Source organism: Calliphora vicina, chromosome 1, assembly GCF_958450345.1.
Source record: "Calliphora vicina chromosome 1, idCalVici1.1, whole genome shotgun sequence".
NCBI classification, from domain to species: Eukaryota; Metazoa; Arthropoda; class Insecta; order Diptera; family Calliphoridae; genus Calliphora; species Calliphora vicina.
Genome location: NC_088780.1, coordinates 70148625 through 70174742, shown reverse-complemented (window position 1 = coordinate 70174742; position 26118 = coordinate 70148625). Strand labels below are relative to the sequence as shown.

The window sequence follows — 26118 nt, the reverse complement described above, 5'->3', positions numbered from 1 at the left end:
GCTTACCAGTAATAGGATTTGTGGACGCGAATTGGGCACAAGACGTACATGATCGTAAATCACAATCTGGTTTTTGCTTTATACTTGCAGGTGCTGCCATTAGTTGGGAATCTAAAAAACAAAAAGTCATTGCTACGTCAAGTGCAGAAGCAGAATATGTAGCTCTTAGTGAAGCAGCAAAAGAAGCTATATATTTGAGATATATACTGAATGAACTGGGATTCAAGACGCCCAATCCCACTGATGTATACTGTGATTCTCAAAGTGCACAACACATGGCAAAATTTGGATCACACCACTCAAGAACAAAACATATTGACTACAAATACCACTTTATCAGAGATGCTGTGGAAAATAAAGTTGTAGATATCAAATATATTTCAACAACTGAAATGCCTGCTGATTAACTTACTAATCCAGTTCCAAAAACAAAACATTATCTTTGTGCCAAAACTTTAGGATTAGAATTCAAAACAAATTAAATTTGAGCATGTTGAATTAACAAATGTACTTGTTTAAATTCTACTTATAATAATTTGTTAATAATATTTTGTATTTGAAATGTATGTAAATCAAAATGAAAATTTTATTTTTCATTCAATAAATACCTTTACTAGAAAACACACATTGAGTCGTGTTATATAATAGTAATAAATGCAACCTTTATTCTACCTAATATACTAATTTATTGTAGGTAAAAAATAGGTTCCATTACTACTCACTGTAAATTTGAGAAATTATGATAGGTACATTTAAAAAAAATAAAAATCGTGTTTAATAAATTTTATAACTCTGCAAAAACAATTTACATAGAATACACACTGGCCCAAATACTATATTATGGTCTACAATATAAGGATAAAAATGTTCAAATAATATATATCTAAATGAAGATTAACCTACGCGAAAATAAATATTATTTGTTTTTACTGCGAAAAATGCATTATACCAACTTTTCTTTAAGGTCAGTATACGTTTGAATTCATTAGTTACATTTAATATGTAAGTATACACATTTTGCATGCAATGGTACCGTGAAATAGCTCCCAAATGAAATAACTCCCAATGAAATAACTTCCTATGAAATAATTCCCATCAAAAATGAAATAATTCCCAAACTTGAAAAATGAAATAACTACCAAAGGGTAAAATGAAATTACTCCCAATAATGGGCGGTTTCATAATTTTAAAAATATTACTCCCAAAAAAGCGAAATATCTCCCAATGAAATAAATCCCAATAGAAATGAAATAATTCCCAATCTGAAGCAAGCATTGCAGGCATATGGCGTAGCTCAAAGTTTTACTCCTCTGGGATGTGTCAAGTTTTTTGCATTGCCGGCCTTTGGCCGGGCGCTAAGGTTTTCTCCTCTGGGGTGTATCAAAAACTGGCTTCACTCAGAAAAGTTTTTTGCATTGCCGGCCTTCGGTCGGGCGCTAAAGTTTTCTCCTCTGGGGTGTATCAAAACTGGCTTCGCTCTGAAATGTTTTTTGCATAAAATTCGTTTACTGTAAAATGTAAACATTAACATACGATAAAATCTTACCCCCTATAATTTTGAAGTTATTAACAATTTTGATATTCTGAGAACGCTAAAACATCAGTCGGTCCATAAAAAAAAATTGAAAATGTCGCTTACGATAAGTTGACGCTTATATATTCATCGAAGTCGGTTTTTGATACACCCCAGAGGAGAAAACCCTAGCGCCCGGCCAAAGGCCGGCAATGCAAAAAACTTTTCTGAGTGAAGCCAGTTTTTGATATTTATGATACAAAAATGAAATAACTCCCAATACGGTGAAATAACTCCTAATTCCCAAAATAAAATGAAATAAAACCCAACAAAAAATGCATTGGGGGTTGTTTCATTGGGAGTTATTGCATTATGAAATAACTCCCAACAAAAAATTATGAAATAACTTCCTATGCGTTAGGAGTTGTTTCATAATGAAATAAGTCCTAAGTTGTATGAAAAATTTGGTGGGTGTTATTTCATCTTTTCGTGGGGAGTTATTTCATTTGGGAGCTATTTCACGGTACCGCATGCAATATATGAAAAAACGTTCAAATTTTTCAAAGGCGGCAAGGTTTGTGGAGCTTCTGAGTAGTAGATATATGCTTTTTATATAAGTATTTGATATTGGTAAAAACCTTAGGACTTGTAGATTCATATTTTAATAAAATTAAAGAATTTAATTAATTTTTTGAACGTCATTTACCTTAAAAACTAAAAAAATTATAATATGGTGATTTTCCTAAAATTTTAACGGTTAAAGATATCATAACAAAATTGGGAACTAATTTAGATCCAAATGTCCTTTAATTAATGACATTATAATTTTTGACATTTTTTATTTTCAAATACCGAAATTCCTAAAACGGGGAAAATGTGTTCCAAAAACTGAGTTTTTTAGAAAAGTGCCTACTGTGACGCTATTTACCGTGTGATAGTAAAACAACCTTCTAAGTATTTAAACAACATATAGGGTTACACAAATACGGAACTTTTTCGAGGATCGGTGCTTTGCCTTTTTAGAATTTTTTACTGAAACCTAAATATTTTTTTTAAAATTGTCCAAGTTTGGATAGGTCTGGGGGATACTGTGTCCGCTTAAGTGAGCCCAATTTTACTTTTCATGCTTTTGCATTAAGTTTTCTTTCCGGAACATATAAAAATTGTATATAGTCCCAAAGAAAATTTGTTTCTACAAAAGAAAAAATATAGGGACTTTTTTAGGAAAAATCGTAAAAAATTAGGCCCATTTTACATGTTCCAACTTTGGATGCGTGTAACTTTTTACACGGACGAGATAACTGTTACCAAGTTTTTTTTATTTTATTTAGAATTTTATTGCCAATATAGCTGATATTTTGAAAAAAAAATTCGACCCTCCGTAGGGCCGCCATATCTAAAAAACAAAAAAAAATCGAGCAAAATTAAAAAAAAATAAACCTAAATATCTCTTCAACTGAAGGAGATAACCTACACATGTAAGCGTATTTTTTGTAGATCTTCTCAAGGACTATTTATATTTTAAATTTCAGCTCATTCGGATCATAAATGAATTTTTGGGGATTTTTTTAAAAATTTTGAGACCCGAGGTGACCAACTTTGAGGGGGCACAAACTGGCCCGTATTACCCCTAGGAAGCTGAACAAATGTAATTCAACTCACACTCAGCTCTAACCATGTGAAATTTTGTAATAATATCTTCAATAGTTCCCGAGATACCGAATTATTTCCAAAAAAAAGTTTCTAAACCACTGTGCGATGTCCAAAAAGACAGCACAGCAGTATTATTTATTTTCAAAAGATTTTCTTATCTCTCCAGTCAATCGATTTACTTGCTCAATGGTTCCATGTTGTTCACGAAAACCAAATTGATGAACTGGGATAACATTTCGGTTAGTTAGGTATGCACAGTGGGTCAGAATTTTTTGGAAATAAATCTGGCATTTCAAACGGCTGGTCCGATCGGGATAAAATTTGAATTGGGCGTAGCCAAGGAGTATTCGAGTTTAAGCTATTAAAATGGGCCATACAAATGTTCCAGGGGCGGCGCTATGGGGCTCAAAGTAGGGTACCTTCGACATGTAAAATTTTTAAACTCGTGCCATTTTTTTGTTTCCTATCCGATTTCAAAGAATTTTATATTTTTGGAAAGCGCTCGGCTAGATCTTGGCAAAACGTGCTTGCGTGTGCTATTTATCTCTTATAATTTCCTAGTTATAGACATTTCAAAATTGAAATTTTAAAATTTTGCCATACCATGGTCCGCTTTTTTAAAAATATAGGGCGCACTTTTGGACCGAATGGACTCGAATTTTTTTTATTAGTTAGACAACTAAATTACCAACAACATACAAAAGATTTCAGAGCAATATCGATTACGAATCCAAAAATAACCGATTTTCAATTTAAAAATTCAAAAAATTGTATATTTTTGCTGTTTTTTGGCCAAAAATGTGACTTAACTCTTTTTTTTTATTAAAAAACAACTTTTTTTAAGAACATATAAGAATTTTATGTTTTTCTATAAAGTTTCTTTACGGAAAACATTTTGGTATAAAAAACATGTCCTATTTTTCAAACATGTCGGCCCTACGCCCTTTGGAAATTGACCTATTTTTATCAAAATTTCATCTTTGGGCCACATGTTCTAAAATCCCAAAGCTGCGATCAGAAAACGGAAAGCAGCTTTGGAAATCTTGTTGTGTTCCCTATTTATCGCAAAAGTCTTTTCCCAGCCCCGAAGGAAATGCCTATAGGCAAAATTGTAAAAAATACCATTTTTGGGATTTTCGCTCCAATTTTTAGGAATTGCGGGATTCCCTTTGACCTTTTGACAAGTTTTTTTACACCTTGTTATTTAGAATGAGAAACTTAAAAAATGCTGAAAATTTTATTGAGTTTCGTTAATAAATAAAGATTTTATAACATATTCATTGAGTTTCAAAAAATAAAATTTATATCAAAATTTTAATAGGATTGCAAATATTAGGAACAATTTGATTCACATTTATTCCGAGCTATAGTTTAGATATGTTAATTTTTGGTCTTACAAAAAAAATGTCAAGTCAATATCTCAATTAGATTCAAAAATATGCCACTTTAAAACTCCGTCCTTCAAAAATATTGCTCTTTTTCATACTAAAATTTTTTTATAAATTTTCTTAATATTTTATTCAACACAAATCATTGTTTCTGACTCAGTCACATTAAGAAAATTTATACAAATTCTAATTTTTATTAATTTTTTTTGGGGATCGCACCAGCCGTTTAGAAATGACAGATTTATTTCCAAAAAATTTCGATTCTGCCCCACTGTGGTATGATATAATTTTACATTGTAATACTTTCTCAAATAACTTTGATAAGCAGGGCAGTAGACTTATAAGTCTGTATGAAGATGACATTGTTAAATCTTTTCCTGGCTTAGGTATCATTATAATCTGAGCAATTTTCCAATTTGTTGGGAAGACGCCTAGTCTTATGATCGCAGAAAACAGTACAGATAGCACGATTATAGCTATATTAGGTAGATTTTTAATCATGGATGGTGGAATGTTGTCATAACCCGGCGATTTTCTTGTATTTATGTTATGCTTGATGACCTTTCGAACGTCCTCACTCACTCTGATTTGATCATACTCTGTCTCATAAACAGGAGGATCATCCAGTACAAAATCATTGTTGGGTGGGTTTGGCTTGAACACGTTACTCAGATGCTCGGCAAAAATTAATGCTTTGTCCTTAGTATTTCTTGCCCAATTACCATTAGGGTTCTATAGCTGAAACAAAAATTCGACATTACGAGTTTTTTCGTTTTTTAAAAAGTCGACTTTTTGAACTTTCGACTTTTTAGTAAATCGATTTTTGTCGACTATTTTCGACTTTCCGACTTTTTTTCGACTTTTTTCAACTTTTTACCATATTTTGTAAAAATACATGGTTTCTACATTTATTAATGCGCCTTTTGTAATGTTTAGCAATAAAAATTAAATTGATCAAGGCGATAATAGTTAGAAGAATGTTGTGTAGAAAAAATCATTATTTTATAAACATTCATTTATTATTTACATATATTAGCATACACTACAAAAAAATGCAAGTGTACAAAATTGCAATAGTTTTAGTATAATGTTGCAATTAAATATTAGTTTTTAACAATCTAAAAAGTCGACTTTTATTAACTATTCGACTATTTTCGACTTTAATCTAAAAAGTCTATTCGACTTTTTAGATTATTCGACTTTTTTCCGACCAAAAAGTTGATTTCGACTTTTTTCAGGAAAAAGTCGATTGTTCGAACAATAGACTTATAGATTATAATTACCATCGGCTTTTCTCAACGGACTTTTTCCATTTACCGGTGGTTTGATGTTACGTGTGGCTTTATAAAGAGAAAAGTTCGTATATTTAGTATTAGTCAAACTCTCGAAGTATCTTCTATTTCTGCGATCCTCCTCTAAGCTTTCTCTTTTCGAGAAGTAATCGTTCAATATCAGAATTGGAAATAAGCATTTTTGGCATTTTAGGGATTTCGATCTTTGAGTGACCCAGAGCCGATGTAATTAATGACGTGAAGTCACTGACGCATTCATTTATCTCTCCCTTACACTGTATATTTGGATTTGTGTGGATATGGCTACTGATGAATTTCTTATATTTAAGCCAGTTTGTTTTATAAAGCGGAATATTTGCTGGAGATTTATGAATATTGTTACGTTTTAACCTTTTCAAAACGTTTGTTTATTTCCTTTAAATAAACCCGATACTTTTGATTGCAAATAAAAGCCGTTTAGTAGTTTGGAAATTGTAAGAGCTCTTTATTTATTTAAAATGTACAACAACAGAATTAAATAGTCACTCAGTGCTTTTTTATACACGTTGATAAATTCGCAGAAATACAGAACACTTTATAATGTACACGAATTCACTTGAAAATACAGCACACTTTAAGGCACTCAGTTGATGTGTGCATTATGTAACTTTAAATTAGCCGTTAAAATCGTTATATTTAAATTCAAGTACAATTTCGTAACACTGCCCCCTGCTTAAGCCTGTTCGACCCGAATAGGCATAGATTCACTTCTGCCATAGGCAGCTAGTCGTTCTAGATGTACGACCTTCATTTTAGATCTCGGGCACTCTGCTTTCTGTACACCACGTCGTTTAATTTTTTAATCACCTTGTATGGTCCATCCCAATAGGTTTGTAGTTTGGGAGACAGTCCTTTCTTACATTGTGGGTTATACAGGAGCTCAAGTTGGTCTTCATTAAATCCCTCAGAATTCGCTGCTCGATCGTATCTGGCTTTCATTTTATCGCTGGTCATTTTAATTCGTCTGCGTACGAATTCGTGAAGTTCGTTAAGGTCATCTTGCTCTTGGGAAGTGTTTTCATTATTTGATGAGGGCTTAATACCGAATTCTAAATCACCAGGCAACTTGAGTTCTGTCCCGAAGACAATTTTTTCAGGAGTTCGAGAGGTTGAGTCATGAACAGCTGATCTGTATTCCAATAGAAATTTTGGTATGTGTTCATCCCAGTCCTTCTGATGTGCACTCACCACTTTTCTTAAATATTCCTCCAGAGTGCGATTGAATCTTTCGACCATTCCAACAGAATGAGGATGCAGTGGAGTTGTTCTGGTTTTTCTTATTCTGTATAAATCGCACATTTCCTTGAATACGGCGGATTCAAAATTTCTACCCTGATCCGAGTGCAACTCCAGTGGAACACTGCTACATCGCATCGCACCTGAGTTATACTGCTGAAGTTATCCACGACTTCTTCTTACCTTCGCTGCTATGCATTGTGGACAATTGGCTACCCAATCGGCTACTGCTTACTGACAACCCACCCAATAAAAACGTTGTTTTAGTTTTTCTAAGGTTTTTGTCACACCAAGATGACCACCACTGGTACCGTCATGAAACTCTTTCATTACTTCGTTTATTTTAGAGGATGGTATCACAATTAGATTTGTCATTGTTTTACCGTCAGCACTTTCCCATATGCGGTATAAGCAGCCATTTAACAATTATAGACTATTCCATAGGGCCCAATATGATTTCATCAGTGGACTTTCGGCCGATATTTCATTGCGGACTGGCCTTCTGCCTTCTTCTTTTGCCGATATTATTTTTGCCAGTATGGGGTAATTTCTCTACGATACATCTTCAATAATATCGGACTAACCGTTTTTAAGTTATCATAAGTTATGTGGAGAAACATTTAAAAAAATTCACAATTTTAGAAAAAAATTTAAAAAAAATCTATCCATAGAATTTAAAAATTTTACCATTTTTGTACTACTGGAACCACATCGATTTTGTTGCCCTGTGTTATATTTCAATTCATGCAAAACACCTAAAAGGGGACACTTCCAAATCGTCACCTTAAATGCAAATGGACGTAACTACATTTGTATTGTTTTTAGTGTAGAAAACTCGATTAAACAATTTTAGGGTCTTTATATAAAAATAAAAAATAAGCTTAACTACACGAGATTGAGTATTCAAACGCCACAGAAATTTACTCAAACCCCTAAGCTTCCCATTAGGGATATAACTATTGTCAATTTTAGCAAATATGCAAATTGTCATAGCATAGTCGAATAGAGCATTAAAAAATATAAAAAATCACGGTATTACTTTTTCGCGGTTGTTAAAAAAGTTCACACACCAAACGCAATAAAGTTTTTCATGAAATATTTTCAATTATTATGAAATACAATATATTTTATTTTAATAACAACTGCGGACATACTCCAAAAGATAATTTTTAAATAAGGGAAGTATCCCTCACACTTGCAAAAAAATTATGAAATTATTTATATAATTTTTCAGTGAAAAAAAAGTTTGGTTTATTTTAGAAATTGGTGTTGGTGCGTGATGTTTTTGATTCCAAATGACCTAAAAAATTATTTTCATTACTTATACAACATTGGCCATCACGTGGTGGTATGCCAAAAATTTCGCCAAAATTAGTTATATGCCTACTGCCCATTCATGATTGATTTGTGCGTGTGATTTGACAATTTTCAATTATTTGTGATTTGGTGCGCGCTCAGCCCCGTTAACGGGGCTACACATGCAAGTAATTACTTGTAAGTAATGAATACGTATTATCATCGAAATACACCGAAAAATCACAAAATTTTTTGTGTGTCTACACTATTCGTTGCAAGTTCATTTTAAAAATGTCGCCAACAACGAATGTTCTTGCAAAAATTGCTATGTTGAACGAATTAAAAGAAAATATTAAGGTAAAGCCAGTATTGCCGTGTTTTTAATACATATTATAAAATTACTGAAAAAAATATTTTCGTTAACTTTTTTTTTAAATTAATGAAATTAATTTTTATTTTTAATATGTGTTGTTGTATATTTGTGATTTATTTAATTTTTTTAAATACATGGTATGGTATTCAGGCAGCCGTCCAAAACCTTAGGTATAGTTCAGCTCACTTGGGTCCAATAAACGTTCCCTTTGTGATACCTGAAAGGAGAATAAAAACAGAAAGGAAGAAAAAGGAAAATAGAAGTTAAAGAAAAGGGAAATCTATAGTTTGAGTCATAGTGAAGTTAACAAGAGTAGAGTGTAAAGAAAAAGAGGAGGAGGAGAGGAGTTAGGAATTCAAAGAATTCGAAAAACGCAGACCATCATGGGATGGTTGCTGGATCCCTAGAAGGTAAAGTTTGCGTGACCGGTCTTATCAACCATCCGCTTTCCCTGATAAAGGCGTATATACACCTTAGTTCCTTTACAGATAACCCGGAAAGGGTACTGACGAATCTCTCACCTAAGAGCCTAGCACGTAGATCACCCAGTGCTGGGCAGTTACAAAAGAAGTGTACGATGGTTTCTTCCTCTTCCTCGTTCTGACAACTTATACAGAAGTCATGATGAGGTAACCCAAGTCTTGCGGCATGAGTCCCGAAAGTGCAGTGACCGGTGATCATCGCCACCAAGTTGCTCAGACGTATTCGTTGTAATCGAAGTAGATACGACGTGCGTTTACAGTCCAACGCAGGCCATATCATCCTCGTAGTGGTACAAGTGGGTTCATTACCCAACCTTGCTTGGGCAAGTTCGTAATACGCGTTTTGTATCAATTCCTTGCAGGTTGATAACGGGAGTCCACAGAGGAAGTCTATTTCGTCGTCTGACATCAAGGCTCCTCTTCCCGCCAAGTAATCGGCAATACAATTGCTCTCATTGTCCCTGTGTCCACGTACCCATGTGAGTACAACTGTCGAATGTCTCGCCATCTCATTTAAGGATGTCCGGCATTCCTGGACCATATTCGATGTTGTGTAAACACCTACCAGGGATTTAATTGCGGATTTACTATCAGTATATATACGGATATCTCGACCAGATACACTGTAATATCTGAGCCAGTTTGCCGCTCTTCTAATGGCCGATATTTCAGCCTGAAGGATGCTGCATCCATTTGGGAGCCTAAAGGATATTCTTATTCCGAATTCAGGAATGTATATGCCCCCGCCCACTCTATCCCCCTTTTTGGACCCATCCGTATAGATCGATAGCCTCCTTTCATCGACAGGGAGACCATCAACAATCTCCATACAGGATGGGATAGAGAAACCGAAATTCCTCAGGAGGAAGGGTTTGGGGACAGTAATCAATAAGATCAGGAAGATTTCGTAAGTTTCCTATTATGCAAGCATGTCCATAGGACCTGAATTTCCATGCGTTGCAGGCCTTGAGCCTAAAGGCCGTGTTTAATGCCAATTGCCTGGCCATTAGATCTACTGGAATCCAATTGAGTAGAATAAAAAGCGATTTTGTCGCGGTAGTTCGCAATGCCCCTGTTATCAGGATTGCCATACGTCTCAATACCCTTTCAAAGAGTATGCGATTGGAGGCCTTATCCATTGCCTTCCACCAGACAGAGACCCCATAAAATAGTATTGGTTTAGTAACCGTATCGACTAGCCAATTCATGTTCCAGGGTCTAATACCCCATGTCGTGCCTATGGCCTTTTTGCAGATATACATAGCCGTCATGGCCTTAGCTGCTCTTGCCTCTACGTTGAGTTTCCAGGATAATTTCCTGTCAAGTATAATACCCAGGTATTTTGCACTATCCGAGAGCGACAGTTCAGTGCCGCTTAGTCGGGGTAGCGTAAAGTTAGGAATCTTATTCCGTAAAGAGAACAGTACAAGTTCAGTTTTACTGGGATTTACACTCAGACCACTATCGATGCACCATCGATTTAAAATTTCGAGTGCCGTCCCCAGTCTTGGTGATATCATGCCCAGATGAAACCCTGAGACCGCCACCGCTACATCATCCGCATAGGCAACAGTCTTGTAGTTCAGGGAATCTAGTTTTCCCAGCAGACAGTTTAAGGCCAAGTTCCACAAAAGTGGAGATAGGACACCCCCTGGGGAGTGCCTCTTTTGGCAGATCTGGAGATCGTGGTCGTTCCAATTTTAGAACGGATGATCCTATAATTCAGAAGGTACCTAACGAACCTAACTACTGATTGTTCAAGTCCTAGTGAATCCAGGGCTGATATTATGGTTGCAGATTTCACATTGTTAAATGCCCCTTCTATATCCAGAAAGGCGACAAGTGTGTAATTGCGGAATTCGATAGATTTCTCGATATACCCTACTAGTTAGTGAAGTGCCGTCTCAACCGATTTCCCCTTTGTATAGGCATGTTGAGAGGGAGATAATAATCCCTGGCCAACTGACTTTCTTAAATGAATGTCAATAATTCTTTCCAGGGTTTTAAGCAAAAAGGATGATAGACTTATTGGCCTAAAGTCCTTTGCCTTGGTATGTGAAGCCTTTCCACCCTTAGGTATAAAAGTCACATTGCATTCGGTCCATTGATTAGGTATGTAGGACCATGAGAGACAGGCTTGAAATATCGTAATCAGCCATGGTGTAACTAATTCTGCATTGTTTTGCAGGTCAGCAGGTATGATACCATCAGGACCCGGAGATTTGTATGGATCAAAGCTCCGAATGGCTCAGAGTAGCTTATCCTCGTTAATCTCAATTGAAGATGAGATTCTATCATGGTGTGGGGATTCATATGCCGTGCTAAATGGCAGGCTTCCCGGAAAGTGAGTGTCCATGAGTACTTCAAGAGTCTCTTGTCCACTGGTGGTCCATTTACCGTCCTGTTTCTGGATATAACCCTGAACGGTTGGTGATTTAGACAGAATCTTGCGCAAACGGCTAGTTTCAGAGGAGCTTTCGACGCCGCTACAAAAGTCCCTCCATGTCTTCCGTTTTGCATTTCTGACCAGATTTTTGAATTTATTCAGTGATGACTTATAAGTTGACCAGTCTCCTGATCTTTTAGCATCATTGAAGAGTTTGCGACATCTCGTCCTGGTGTCCGCTATTTCTGGTGACCACCATGGTGGTCGCTTTTTTCCTCTTTGTACAGAGGATGCACAAGTGTGCTTAGTAGCCTCATTAATGGAATTCTTAAGTGTATCTACAGCCCTTACAATGTCCTCAATATCGTTAATTGTGGGAGGTTAGGGTAGGAGTTCAGATAGAATACGTCGATGCTCATCCCATCTTGTCCTCCTCCTATTTAAAAAGGGTTCAACCCTATCTGGTTTCCTATTGATGGAGAAAACTAAATAACGATGATGCGAGAAGGAACAGTCATTTGAAACCTTCCAGTCTCTGATCATGTAAGAATGGCTTGCACTGACAAGCGTGATATCAAGAACCTCTTGTATATTTACAACTACAAAAGTAGGTTCTGAACCTCTATTGGTTATCACTAGATTATAATCCAATATAAAGTCTAATAGAAACTCACCTCGAGCGTTTGTATCCGAGCTTCCCCAGATAGTGTGATGGGCATTGGCATCAGCCCCTATGACCACAGGAGTCCGGGAGCGATTTGCAGCACTCATCATTTTTCTCACCAAGTTGTTAGGTGGTGGGTCGACCTGATCATGGGCCATGTAGCATGAGAGAAGCCATATTTTATATGACCTCGTCTCCCATACAGCGGTTACTGTATCCTCATCGCTATAATCATTTAGAATGAAGATATTAAGATAGTTTTTAGCCAATATGCAAGATCTAATTTTAACTGTGCCTTTTTTGAACAAAAGCTTGTACCCTTCTGCGTTGAGTCCCTTAATTTCGCCATTGCAAATCCAAGGCTCCTGGACCAACGCGATGTCCTCCCCATTTTCAGTAATGTGGAGGAGTAGTGCAGCAGAAGCTGCCTTATAGTGATGAAGGTTCACCTGGATCACCTTCACCATGATCGGGGTCGTAGATGACGGTTATGTCCACGTCTTCTGGATCAGAGTCCAGAAGAGCGTCCTCGTCCTCCACTTCACCCATACAACGGAATAGATCCCCAACCATACCGGAGTTTGATTGGGTCTCCATTTCGTCATCTGGGTTAGCGGGGTCATCAACCTCGGGTTTCGCATCCATCTCCTGCGGAGCTTCTGATTTAACATCAGAAGTTTCGGGGTCGATCTTGTCGTCACCACGATAGACGCGCAGCCTTATACTATCGAAACCGTAGTATATTCGGCTTTGCTTCTCCCGTAGTGGCGCCAATGATTCCTTATTCAGAACCACGACCACCTTGCTATTCGCACCTTCAGGAGCGGAAACCTTTACCACTTTCCAATTATGGGTCGGTAGGTCAGGATTCTCGCTCTGAATGTACGCAAGGATCTCCTCAGGTTCATGTGGTTCCGCCGGTATAACTGCGAGTGATCTCCGTCTGCGAGGTATCTCACTTACCGGTATCACGTCCAGTTTCGCGCCGGGCCACAATTCCCCTAGGGACGCGATTGCTAACTTTAGCAATAAAGCTGAGCGGTCATTGGTATACGCTAGCAGTTTTACATGGCCTTGGTACCAGCCAGCATCATCGTTTTGCGGGGATGGACCGGGATTCTCCTTGAGAATCTTCCAGTATACCCCCAGCATACCCTGACGGATTTTCAGCCATTTCTCCTGGGAGATAGCTCCGTCTTCAACACTCCTGTCGATAATCGCCCTTACAAGTGGGTTGCGAGCAACTTCACTGTAAGGGATTCTTACCACGCGAGCCTCTTGGAGGAGGATTTGAACTGTCCAGATCAGCCAGTTGGGCCTTAGCCCAGCTAAGTTTCGACAGTTCGTCGATATTAAGCGCATCGGCCGACTTGGATCCAAGCCGATCGATAATGCGCATGGCGGCACGCCTTTGCACGAAAGCCCTCCTAGATGGTTCTTTGCGAATGGGGGCGTTCGGTTCTGCCGTAGTGGCGGGTGGGGCTACGGTGGTTGGACCCGACTTCTGGTTCGACGATCCAACCTGTAGCATCTTCGCAGAGACATCTGTCTTATCGACAGTGTCCAACAAAGGGTTTTTTGCTGGTATATTACCAGCGAGGGCTAATGCAGCTTTGGAGGTGCTCGGCTTGAAATCCAAGGCTACCTCGCTGCCTTTAGTCAAACTGTCACCAGAAGGTTGGACAGCTGACTGTTTGCAATCAGCCAGCATAGGTTTCCCCTGCTGGCCTTTCGCTGTTGTTTGTTTTTGTTGTTTATTGTTATTTGTAATTTTGTGCATTTTGATCCCACGAGTATGCGCGTAAGGGGATGGACACTCCATGCAGGGACGGCGTACATGGATTAGGCGAAAACTGTATTACAACCGACCCGTGCCCTGGCGTCGGAGGGGAGCTGTTAGCGACTAGTTTTCTTTAACCACTTACTAGCCATTCAGGTCTTCGGCACTGCTACCATCACTTTTACCTTACAAGTGGGGGGGAAAGAAAGAGTAGAGAGAGGAAAGAACAGTTTTGGTCCGCGGGTTGTAACACTAAGAAGAGAGAAAGAATGTGTTAGCACTAGGCAACCATTTGTCAAAAATGTATCACCAGTAGTAACATTATCCTAACACCAATTACATCCTACTGTGACCATTTGTTATAAAATGCATCACAGTATTATGATAGTCGGCTAGCGCAGTTCCGTTTACTAACCTATCTATGTCAAGAAGTTTAGACCATTTGTTAAAAATGTATCTTAAGATATTGACATCGCTTGAGCAGTTGTCAAGGCTAATGACCTGTTGTCAAAACAGTATCACTAGACTAGGCAGTTGCTCCCCCTATCCGCCACCTGGGACGCGTCCGATGGGAGACTGAGAACTCCACACGGACTTTTTAAATACATAGAAAATCATCTTTTACCAAGTTCTAGTAAATTGATATAAAACTCATTCTTGGTGACACTGTTTCTTCATTTGTCATTTTACTTGCGACAAGTGAAAAAATTTACTTGCAAGCAAATTCTCTTGCAAGCTCAGCTGCAAGTAAGAAAAATATGAATGTGTTTGTAAAAAACTGTGAGTGTATTGAATTTTTCGAACTTGCACTTGCATGTGGCAATGAGGGGTTAACCTAGCGTTTACACATGCAAGTAAACGTTTGAAAAACACAATAAATTCACACTTTTGCACTAACACAATCACACATGCAGCTCACTGCCTACTGAATTTAGGTGGACAGTGATTTTCGACACTTTCAGACAAGTGTAGACAAATAGCCAATAATTAGTTTTTGAAAAATTTACCAGAAGGTGGTAAAATAATAATTATATTTTTAACTTATTTTATGTATTTTTGTAAAAGAAAATAGTACAAATGGCCACTAATGCTTATCGTTTTCGTAAAAATTGCAATTTTATTAGTTTTTATAAATAAAATTGTTACTAATATCTATAAAAATTGTTAACCTAACATTTTCCCCAAAAATGTTTGTATTTGAATATCATGGTAACACTTTATTGTTATTAATAAAAATAATGAAATTTGGTTTTAAGCCGCAAATGGACTTAAAAATAACAAATGCTGATATATAAAAGGTTTATTTATTAAATTAATGATATATAAAAGGTTTATTTATTAAATTAGCTGTAATTTTCTTGTATTTGTGGCATTTTGAAGACATAATTCTCCTTCGCTAACATTTACAAAATGAACTTTTACTTGCATGTGTAAACGTTCAAGCAACTTGTAGACATTTCGATGTATTTTCTACATTTTCGATAATAATACGTATTCTCAACCAAGGTATATTAATTATAAGGTAGTGTTATCAGACCAGCTGATCGTTTTTTGCTACTATGTTCATTTTTCGCCGTAGTGCATTATAAATGTCAAACTTTGTTTACATTTTGTAAATGTCAAACTTTGTTTTGCTGTTAAATTCGTTTATGTTTTAAAACCAATAATAATACTACACATTAGTTTTATTTTTAAAAACATCAAATTAAATTACAAACAGATTCAAATTTATAAACATTTTTTGTTTAACAAAAATTCGCTTTGATTTATTTGTGAGCTGTTTTTGACATTTTTCCCTGCCAGCCAATTCGCCTTCAAATGCAGGCACAATGTCAAACTACATATAAAAAAAATATAACCAATTCGCTTGGTATTCTGAATTCGCCGATGACACTACCTTATAATTAATATACCTTGTTCTCAACTTTCATCAATCTACTTGCATGTGTAAACGCAGCGTAACAAGAACAATACGTTGAACGTCAGGAAAAAATCACATGCACAAATCAATCGTGTATGGGCAGCTTTATACGAATTTAAAAATACTTTGGAATTTAAAGACTTTTAATCAACAATTGTTTCATAATATATTTAACGAGACTTTATTTACATCTACATATATATTATTAATTTCGTATTTTTATTCAAAATTATTAAAAATTTTATGGTTTTAAATATATTTTATTAAATTTTTCGAATAATCAAGGATATTTTAAGAATTAATCGATAACTCGAATAATACAAAAATTATAAACTTTTATTCGATTAAAATAAAAATCGTCACTCTAATAAGATCTCACTCTCACCATAATTCTTCTAATTAAAACCATTGCTTATTTTTAGGAGCCAATCATTTAAAGAAGACGACGGTACTTGGAAGGGAAATGACGATGGAAAAGTTGTTAATAATCAACCTCAAAGGGTAATGGATGATAGAAACGGAATGATGGCACAAGCTGGATATATTGGAAGGTAAGCATTTTGAATGACGCACGTTGTGGTAAAAGATACCAAAAGTGACAATTAATTAAAAATTAAAAAATGACTCTTTAAAAAATTATTATAACGAGATGAATATAGAAAAAATTAGAAACCGTTAGCAATAAAATATGTTATTCTAGGAATTTTTGTTTTTTTAGTGTTGCATTTGAAAAGAATTTGATAAACATATACCAAATAAAAATTATCACATTTCAAACAACTTCTTTTATTTAATGCTTTTAAAAACTAAAATTTTTAATCCGAAATCTTATTTTCAGGGTAATTAGTGAGGAATTGTTGAATTTGTGTTTAATTTTTTTTGATCAAAATATAATATTCTTTAGAGTAAGTTCGGGTAATGTGGTATACCTATTTTTTATTTGACTATAATTTTTAAAATCTTAATTCGATTGCAACAGTTCTCAGCTGGTTAGGTGTTAGGTTTACATCCATGAAAGTAAAAAAGTCGTTTAACATCAAGTTTTAGAGAAATTTGGGAAAAAGAGAAAAAGCCCATAAACAAGCCATTGAAAAAATTGGCGGGTAATGTGGTATACCATGTTCTCTTAATATTGTATGCTAAACAACTTAACCGATATATAGTATTTTAATTTGTAAATGAGTTGCGTTTTATTTAAATCATCTTCAATGGATTCGGGTAAAGTTGGCGGCTGACCAAGCTTACTAGAAGCTCCTCAATACATTCTTCGCTTCGTAGGAGACATTGAATGACTGATGCGAAAAATGTCAATTTGTTGTTTCTAATAGCTTAGATAGCGTTCTTCAAATCTTCCGCTGGCTATACTTCGCATTTCTTTGGCATATTATTTGCTTGAAATTCTTTAGCTATACCACATTAGCCGACCACGTGGTATATTGAAATTATTATAAAATTAAACATATACACTAAATATGCTATAATGTTGCATGTGTTATTCAATATCAAAAAATTAATGAAGTTAAAAACACATGATTTTAGAAAAAAATAATTTTTAACCGATCACAAAAAAAGTCTACCACAAGATAATGCTGATTTTTTACAACTGACTATTTTCATGACCTGCAAAATGAAGTACACTCACCCAATGTTAATTTTCTGATATCATAAAACTCTTAAGCTTGGTACTGCTACTCCTATGCTCTTAGTTTTAGAGAAAAGCAGCTATACCATATTACCCGAACTTACTCTATTTTTAATTTTTAAAAAATGTTCCAAATGTTTTTATAGTTAATACTGAGTGTATGACTTTAAAATGCAAGATTTATAATAGATGGCGTATCTTTTGAACGTAGTTTTTGTCATTTATTCTCTCTTAGTTATTGAAAATTACAGTGTAAACAACAAGGTTTTTTTGCAACGAAAAAATAGAATTTTGTGCCAACTAATTGTATCGATTCTTTGAATAGTTGTTTCTATATACAGGCAAATTCCGGTATAACGAACGATATGTTGTCAGGCCCATTCGTTAAATTGAAAAATTCGTTATATCGGGATATTTTTTTAATTAAGGTTATTTATATTAGATAAACAAAAAAACTTTTTTATTCCAGGGACATAATATTGGAAAGAATCCTGAAATAATTGTTTATCAAGAATTTTTAAAAAAAACGTTTTTGAATAACAGTTAAATATAACCAATATTATTTTGGTCTTCAATAACCATTATGAAAGATTTTTATTTTTTTTGGTCTCAATAACCATTATAAAATATTTTTATTTTTTTGTTCTCATTAGAAAGGTTTTTTCTGAAGTGGGCTTTATATGAGAGCTACGACTAATTATGAACCAATCGTCATAAAAATTTAGTAGTGAGAGTTAAACTTATATCAAACTTATTTGTGCTGAATTTGGTTTGGATATCTATATAACTATGATATTTATGAGAGATTATCTATTTTCAGATAGGACAATCGTATGGGGGTTAGGAGAAATAATAGACCGATTCTAACCAAATTAAATAGGCTTCGTGCTTGGAGTACTATACGTTACATCACTATCACCATAGCTATGGTTGTGTAGGATATAAATATTTGTAATGGCTGTAGTCTATAGAAGACCAAAAAAATAAAAATATTTTATAATGTTATCAAAGGCCAAAAAAAAAAATAAAAATATTTCCATAATGGTTATCAAAGACTAAATTTTTTTTGAGTTATTTATAATTTTAATTACGTGACCTTTTTTTTGAATTTATTTTTTCTATAACCAATTGCTTATTTAAAAAAAATAACAGTTATTTCGGGTCCCTGTTTTATTCAATAAATAATAATTAATAATGAGATCACAAAAAATATGTAAATGTCTTTCTATTTCGTACAGTGGAAATAAATCTGTAACTTCTAAACGAATAGCCCGATTTTAATAAAATTTCCCATGGCTATGGAGGAGGTGTCGATAAGTTTAAGTTTTGAATTTGGGCTTAAACAACCAAGGGGGGCCGAGCCACAATGCCCCAAAGTGGGGCACCTCGTGTATATCAAAAATTAAAAATGATGCCAAATTTTTGTTTGCGATCCGATTTGAAAGATTTTTATATATATATGGAATGTACTAGACGAGATCTACAAAAAACATTGCTTTAGCCATATATTATCTCTTATAGTTTACGAGTTATTCGCATTTGAAAAGTAAAATTTTATTTTTCTTGCTTACCTTGGTCTGCCATTTTGCTTAAAACTTAAAAAAAATAAAAGAGTAGTTTTTTCGCCATTTTTTTTTTTCGAAAAAAGTACCTACATTAATTTTAAATTATACAGAAAATGAGAAAAAAATAAATAATGTGTTTATATTTTTCTGAAAGATAACATTTCGGGAAATATTATAAAAGCAAAATAATATCAAAATTCGTATTATTGCGTGGTCCAGAGCCTTCCGAAGTAGACCTATTTTTTATGTAAATTTCAACTTTAGACAACATATTCTAAAATCGCATAGCTTCTTTCAAAAAATTAAGACCAGTTTTGTATGTCCCAATCTGTTCTTCAATATCATGCAAAGGGATTTCATAGCCCCGAGCTTGGTACCTTCAATAGATCTAAAAATCAAAAAAATCCCAATTTTGGGATTTTTGAAAAGTTTTTTGGGAATTGTGGGATTCTCAATAACAAATCAAATTTTCACTTTTGCATTCCGACAAAAAATGTCTATATAATTGTAAAATTTAATCAAAAAATATTCATAAACCAAAAAGTTATAGCAGTTTAAAAATTTAAATTTTCAACAAAAAATAAAAAAAAAATTTATGTTTTTTTTTGCAAAAACTCTTCTATGAAGTTTTTAATTTTCAATATATTTAAACATTTTTGAAAATAAGATGCAATTTCCAAAATATTGATGTATAATATGTCTACCTTATTTTGTCCACGTGTCACAGTAATGAACGAATGATTAACAAGTCTAGTGAAATTTCATCACCAAGTTATTCTTCCATAACAACTTCAATGTTAGGTACTTATATAATACATAAGTACAAACATTAAGCGATTGAAACTCTTTTTAACAATGAATCCCAGGTATAATATGAAATACCTGGGATATCCCTAAAACATATTTCATACATAATACTATTTTTTTACTACAGGTAATAGAACAGGTAAATTTCCAAATATACCTTCACCTATATAAACGTTGACTACAGGTAACCTATTATATGAAACTCATGAAGAATAATTAATATATAATCATACTCAATCCACAATTGACATTAGTTATAATTAGCTAAAGATGACGATCAGATTAAAAAAAAAACTTTGTCCTCCATTTTACTTAAACATAAAACTGATCAATTTCAAGATAAAGTCAACCTCATATTGAAATTTATCGAAAGTACGCATAATAATAAAGTGGATAAAACGGAATTATGTAAAATCGAAAAGTTTGTTAAATCCTTTGACATAAAATGGAAAACCGTAAAGAAAATCCGGAAAGAATTGGCTACGTTAGGATCCAAGGTAGGCAAAAAAAATAAAATTTTACTTTTCAAATGCGAATAACTCGTAAACTATAAGAGATAATATATGGCTAAAGCAATGTTTTTTGTAGATCTCGTCTAGTACATTCCATATATATAAAAATCTTTCAAATCGGATCGCAAACAAAAATTTGGCATCATTTTTAATTTTTGATATACCCGAGGTGCCCCACTTTGGGGCATTGTGGCTCGGCCCCCCTTGGTTGTTTAAGCCCAAATTCAAAACTTAAACTTATCGACACCTCCTCTATAGCCATGGGAAATTTTATTAAAATCGGGCTTCGTTTAGAAGTTACAGATTTATTTCCACTTTTTTTTCAGATCCCCCATTGTGCAGCGATGGAAAAAATCGTTTTATCTGGTAGCATTTTCCAATAGAGACCAAGTTTTTCCGCATTGAAAATAACATCATGTGTTAGATTGTTCCCAACTATAATTTCATGCATTTTTTTTGAAGGGCCCCACTAAATCAACTCGGGATGATAACTTCTCTTCAGATTCTTTAAGAAGTCTTACACCTTATCTTTTTTGTATCTAGACAGCCAAGTGCCCCTTGCGTGGAATCCACAATTATAAAGCCTTTTTTGTATTTCTATAGCTTTGGTTTTTATAGCAATTCCATTAACTGGAATATGTTTTTTTTCCTCTGATAGAGATACCAACGATAAAACTCCTTGTCCATCAGAGGGTATTCACCATTCTTTACTGATCGACGGTTTTTTGATTTTTCGTCTGTGTGTTGAAATCAACTTTCTGAAGTTACACGAATGATACACCACTATCTCCGAAATTCTTCCGGCTCCGTTGCTATTTAAAATCGAGAAAATCGGTCCACAAATGGCTGAGATATAAGGAAAAAACCAGGACAACCTCGATTTTTGACCTATTTTTGACCCATATCTGGATTACTAAATCATTATTATAGACAATATGGATATCTAATGATAGATATTTCAAAGACATGTGAAACGACCTATATAAGACCATAGTAAGTTGGACCTACAATGGGTCAAAAACGGAAAAAATATTTTTTAACGCGAATTTTTTTTTTCATATTAAAAAAAAAAATTTAAAAACTAAAAAAAAATTTTTTTTAAATTAAAAAATATAAAACAACTGGAAAAAAAATTTAAATTTTGTTTACCTAAAAATATTTAAAATTTTAATTTTAAAGTATAATTTGGTGAAGGGTATATAAGATTCGGCACAGCCGAATATAGCTCTCTTACTTGTTACATTCTTTACTACATTTGTTTTTTATGCTTTCTGTTTGTTATATTGAGCGCACAATTTTCAAAATGTTCCTATATGAAGGTAGAGTCACACATGGAAAATATTTGCTCAAATTTGTTTGACGTGTTTACTCTTAGAAGTGTTTTGTAAGATCAAACAGCAAAAAATAAAACTATTTTTTTTTGTTTTGAATCATCCTAAATAAAATAAGTTTTTGAAATAAATAAATGAGTTCAAGTGTATTTTATTTAGTGGTTACGTATTTTTCTTCAAATATTTGTCATGTGTAGGGTCACCTTAAGGCTGTCAATGTTAAAAATTTGGTCGTTTGTTTGATTTTGTTTGTTTATACACTTCACCATGAGTGGCAAGGGTATATATAAGTTTGTCATTCCGTTTGTAATTTCTACATTTTTCATTTGCGACCCCATAAAGTATATATAATCTGGATCGTTATAGATAGCGGAATCGATATAGCCATGTCCGTCTGTCCGTCTGTGTGTTGAAATCAACTTTCTGAAGCCCCCAAATAACATACATACATGATTCATATATCAATATCTCCGGAATTCTTCCGGATCGGTTGCTATTTAAAATCGGCCCACAAATGGCTGAGATATAAGGAAAAAACCAGGACAACCTCGATTTTTTACCTATTTTTGACATATATCTGGATTACTAAGTCATTAATATAGACAATACGGATATCTAATGATAGATATTTCAGAGACCTTTGCATCGACGTATATAAGACCATAGTAAGTTGGACCTGGGCTGAGATATAACCAAAAAAACCAAAACACAATGTAATTTGTTATTGTTTTCAATGATGTCATGCTAATATATGTATGTATAATAACTAGGGGGCGGATTTTCATGCATTTATTATTGGAAAATATGCGCCTAAAATATGCTTCAAAAAAATCAAAATATGACCTAAAAATTTAAGAAATATGCACTTATATTTTTGTGCAGAAACATAAAATAATTAAGTATGGATTTCGAAATGACCAAAAAATACACAACACTGTTGCGTATTCTTTAAATTATACCAGGAATTAAACAATTAAAGTTCTAAAACTATTTTTAAAATAACTTTTCTTCTGAAAAAACGATGGATATTTATATTAATTGTAATATCTTGGTATGAATACTTGTTTAAAACTATAGAGCTTCTATATTGTGACTTTCTTTTTAAAATCATCAATATTTTGATCATGCTGTAAAGTAGCAATTAAGCAATTAGTAAATGTACCCTTATAGACGGAAATTGTTAATAATGTCTGATCACTTGGCTGACTTCAATTTATATATTTTAACGTGCTATTTGTAATGCAGAGAGAAGTCAATTGGTTACTTTATACATCCCATGTAATTTAGCATAAAGATAATTGTCACTTAAGTGTCTCTATGTAATCTATAGTGTAGGGACTTTTAACGTTAATTGTGTAGTGCATTTGTCTCTAAGTTATCCAAAATCACTAGTTTACGACAGTCTCGTAGAACTGCTTGGAAATTACTGTCAGGAGCAGTTACTGTGTAGGTGAAGTTACAAAATCTTTCGATAACGAAATCTCTTATAAATCGAATTTGCAATGAAAACAAATACGAATGTTTCCGACACATTTAATGTATTTTTAATACTTAAAAAAAACTAAACTTTTTTGAAGAAAAATGTTTTGAAATGATAATTTTCAATTACTGATAGAGAAATGAAGAACTTAATTCCAGTTTCTCGATGTCGAAAAAAGTTAGTCGATAAAATTTACTGCTATTTCTATGACAAATGCTACAAACAAATTTTTTTCGAAACAATGTATTGCCCATAAACGACAAAAAATTATATTTTTATTAAAAATTGCCATAATATGCATATAAATATGCATTTTGAGGTAAAATATAACAAAATATGCATTATCAATAAAATATGCAAAAATATGCACTAACAAATCGATGCCATTTTGCAGCAAAATGTGCGATTCGGATAGATAATTAGTCTACATTGTATTTGGACGTTTGAGAAAAAACATGCATTTGCATATAAATCCGCCCCCTAATAATAACAAACAAATCTTTATTTGTATGTATGTATGTATGTATGTATGTATGTATGTATGTATGTATGTATGTATGTATGTATGTATGTATGTATGTATGTATGTATGTATGTATGTATGTATGTATGTATGTATGTATGTATGTATGTATGTATGTATGTATGTATGTATGTATGTATGTATGTATGTATGTATGTATGTATGTATGTATGTATGTATGTATGTATGTATGTATGTATGTATGTATGTATGTATGTATGTATGTATGTATGTATGTATGTATGTATGTATGTATGTATGTATGTATGTATGTATGTATGTATGTATGTATGTATGTATGTATGTATGTATGTATGTATGTATGTATGTATGTATGTATGTATGTATGTATGTATGTATGTATGTATGTATGTATGTATGTATGTATGTATGTATGTATGTATGTATGTATGTATGTATGTATGTATGTATGTATGTATGTATGTATGTATGTATGTATGTATGTATGTATGTATGTATGTATGTATGTATGTATGTATGTATGTATGTATGTATGTATGTATGTATGTATGTATGTATGTATGTATGTATGTATGTATGTATGTATGTATGTATGTATGTATGTATGTATGTATGTATGTATGTATGTATGTATGTATGTATGTATGTATGTATGTATGTATGTATGTATGTATGTATGTATGTATGTATGTATGTATGTATGTATGTATGTATGTATGTATGTATGTATGTATGTATGTATGTATGTATGTATGTATGTATGTATGTATGTATGTATGTATGTATGTATGTATGTATGTATGTATGTATGTATGTATGTATGTATGTATGTATGTATGTATGTATGTATGTATGTATGTATGTATGTATGTATGTATGTATGTATGTATGTATGTATGTATGTATGTATGTATGTATGTATGTATGTATGTATGTATGTATGTATGTATGTATGTATGTATGTATGTATGTATGTATGTATGTATGTATGTATGTATGTATGTATGTATGTATGTATGTATGTATGTATGTATGTATGTATGTATGTATGTATGTATGTATGTATGTATGTATGTATGTATGTATGTATGTATGTATGTATGTATGTATGTATGTATGTATGTATGTATGTATGTATGTATGTATGTATGTATGTATGTATGTATGTATGTATGTATGTATGTATGTATGTATGTATGTATGTATGTATGTATGTATGTATGTATGTATGTATGTATGTATGTATGTATGTATGTATGTATGTATGTATGTATGTATGTATGTATGTATGTATGTATGTATGTATGTATGTATGTATGTATGTATGTATGTATGTATGTATGTATGTATGTATGTATGTATGTATGTATGTATGTATGTATGTATGTATGTATGTATGTATGTATGTATGTATGTATGTATGTATGTATGTATGTATGTATGTATGTATGTATGTATGTATGTATGTATGTATGTATGTATGTATGTATGTATGTATGTATGTATGTATGTATGTATGTATGTATGTATGTATGTATGTATGTATGTATGTATGTATGTATGTATGTATGTATGTATGTATGTATGTATGTATGTATGTATGTATGTATGTATGTATGTATGTATGTATGTATGTATGTATGTATGTATGTATGTATGTATGTATGTATGTATGTATGTATGTATGTATGTATGTATGTATGTATGTATGTATGTATGTATGTATGTATGTATGTATGTATGTATGTATGTATGTATGTATGTATGTATGTATGTATGTATGTATGTATGTATGTATGTATGTATGTATGTATGTATGTATGTATGTATGTATGTATGTATGTATGTATGTATGTATGTATGTATGTATGTATGTATGTATGTATGTATGTATGTATGTATGTATGTATGTATGTATGTATGTATGTATGTATGTATGTATGTATGTATGTATGTATGTATGTATGTATGTATGTATGTATGTATGTATGTATGTATGTATGTATGTATGTATGTATGTATGTATGTATGTATGTATGTATGTATGTATGTATGTATGTATGTATGTATGTATGTATGTATGTATGTATGTATGTATGTATGTATGTATGTATGTATGTATGTATGTATGTATGTATGTATGTATGTATGTATGTATGTATGTATGTATGTATGTATGTATGTATGTATGTATGTATGTATGTATGTATGTATGTATGTATGTATGTATGTATGTATGTATGTATGTATGTA

At 33.2% G+C, this 26118-nt stretch overlaps 1 protein-coding gene across 1 annotated transcript in view; it reads left to right on the top strand.

Annotated features, from left to right (window-relative positions):
• The window catches only part of LOC135949351 (synaptosomal-associated protein 25), a 537273-nt gene that overhangs the window by 403210 nt on the left and 107945 nt on the right, over positions 1 to 26118 (top strand). The window contains exon 5 of the mRNA XM_065498880.1: positions 16446 to 16574. Coding sequence (XP_065354952.1) covers positions 16446 to 16574 — 129 coding nt within the window. The remainder of the gene's footprint in view (positions 1 to 16445; positions 16575 to 26118) is intronic.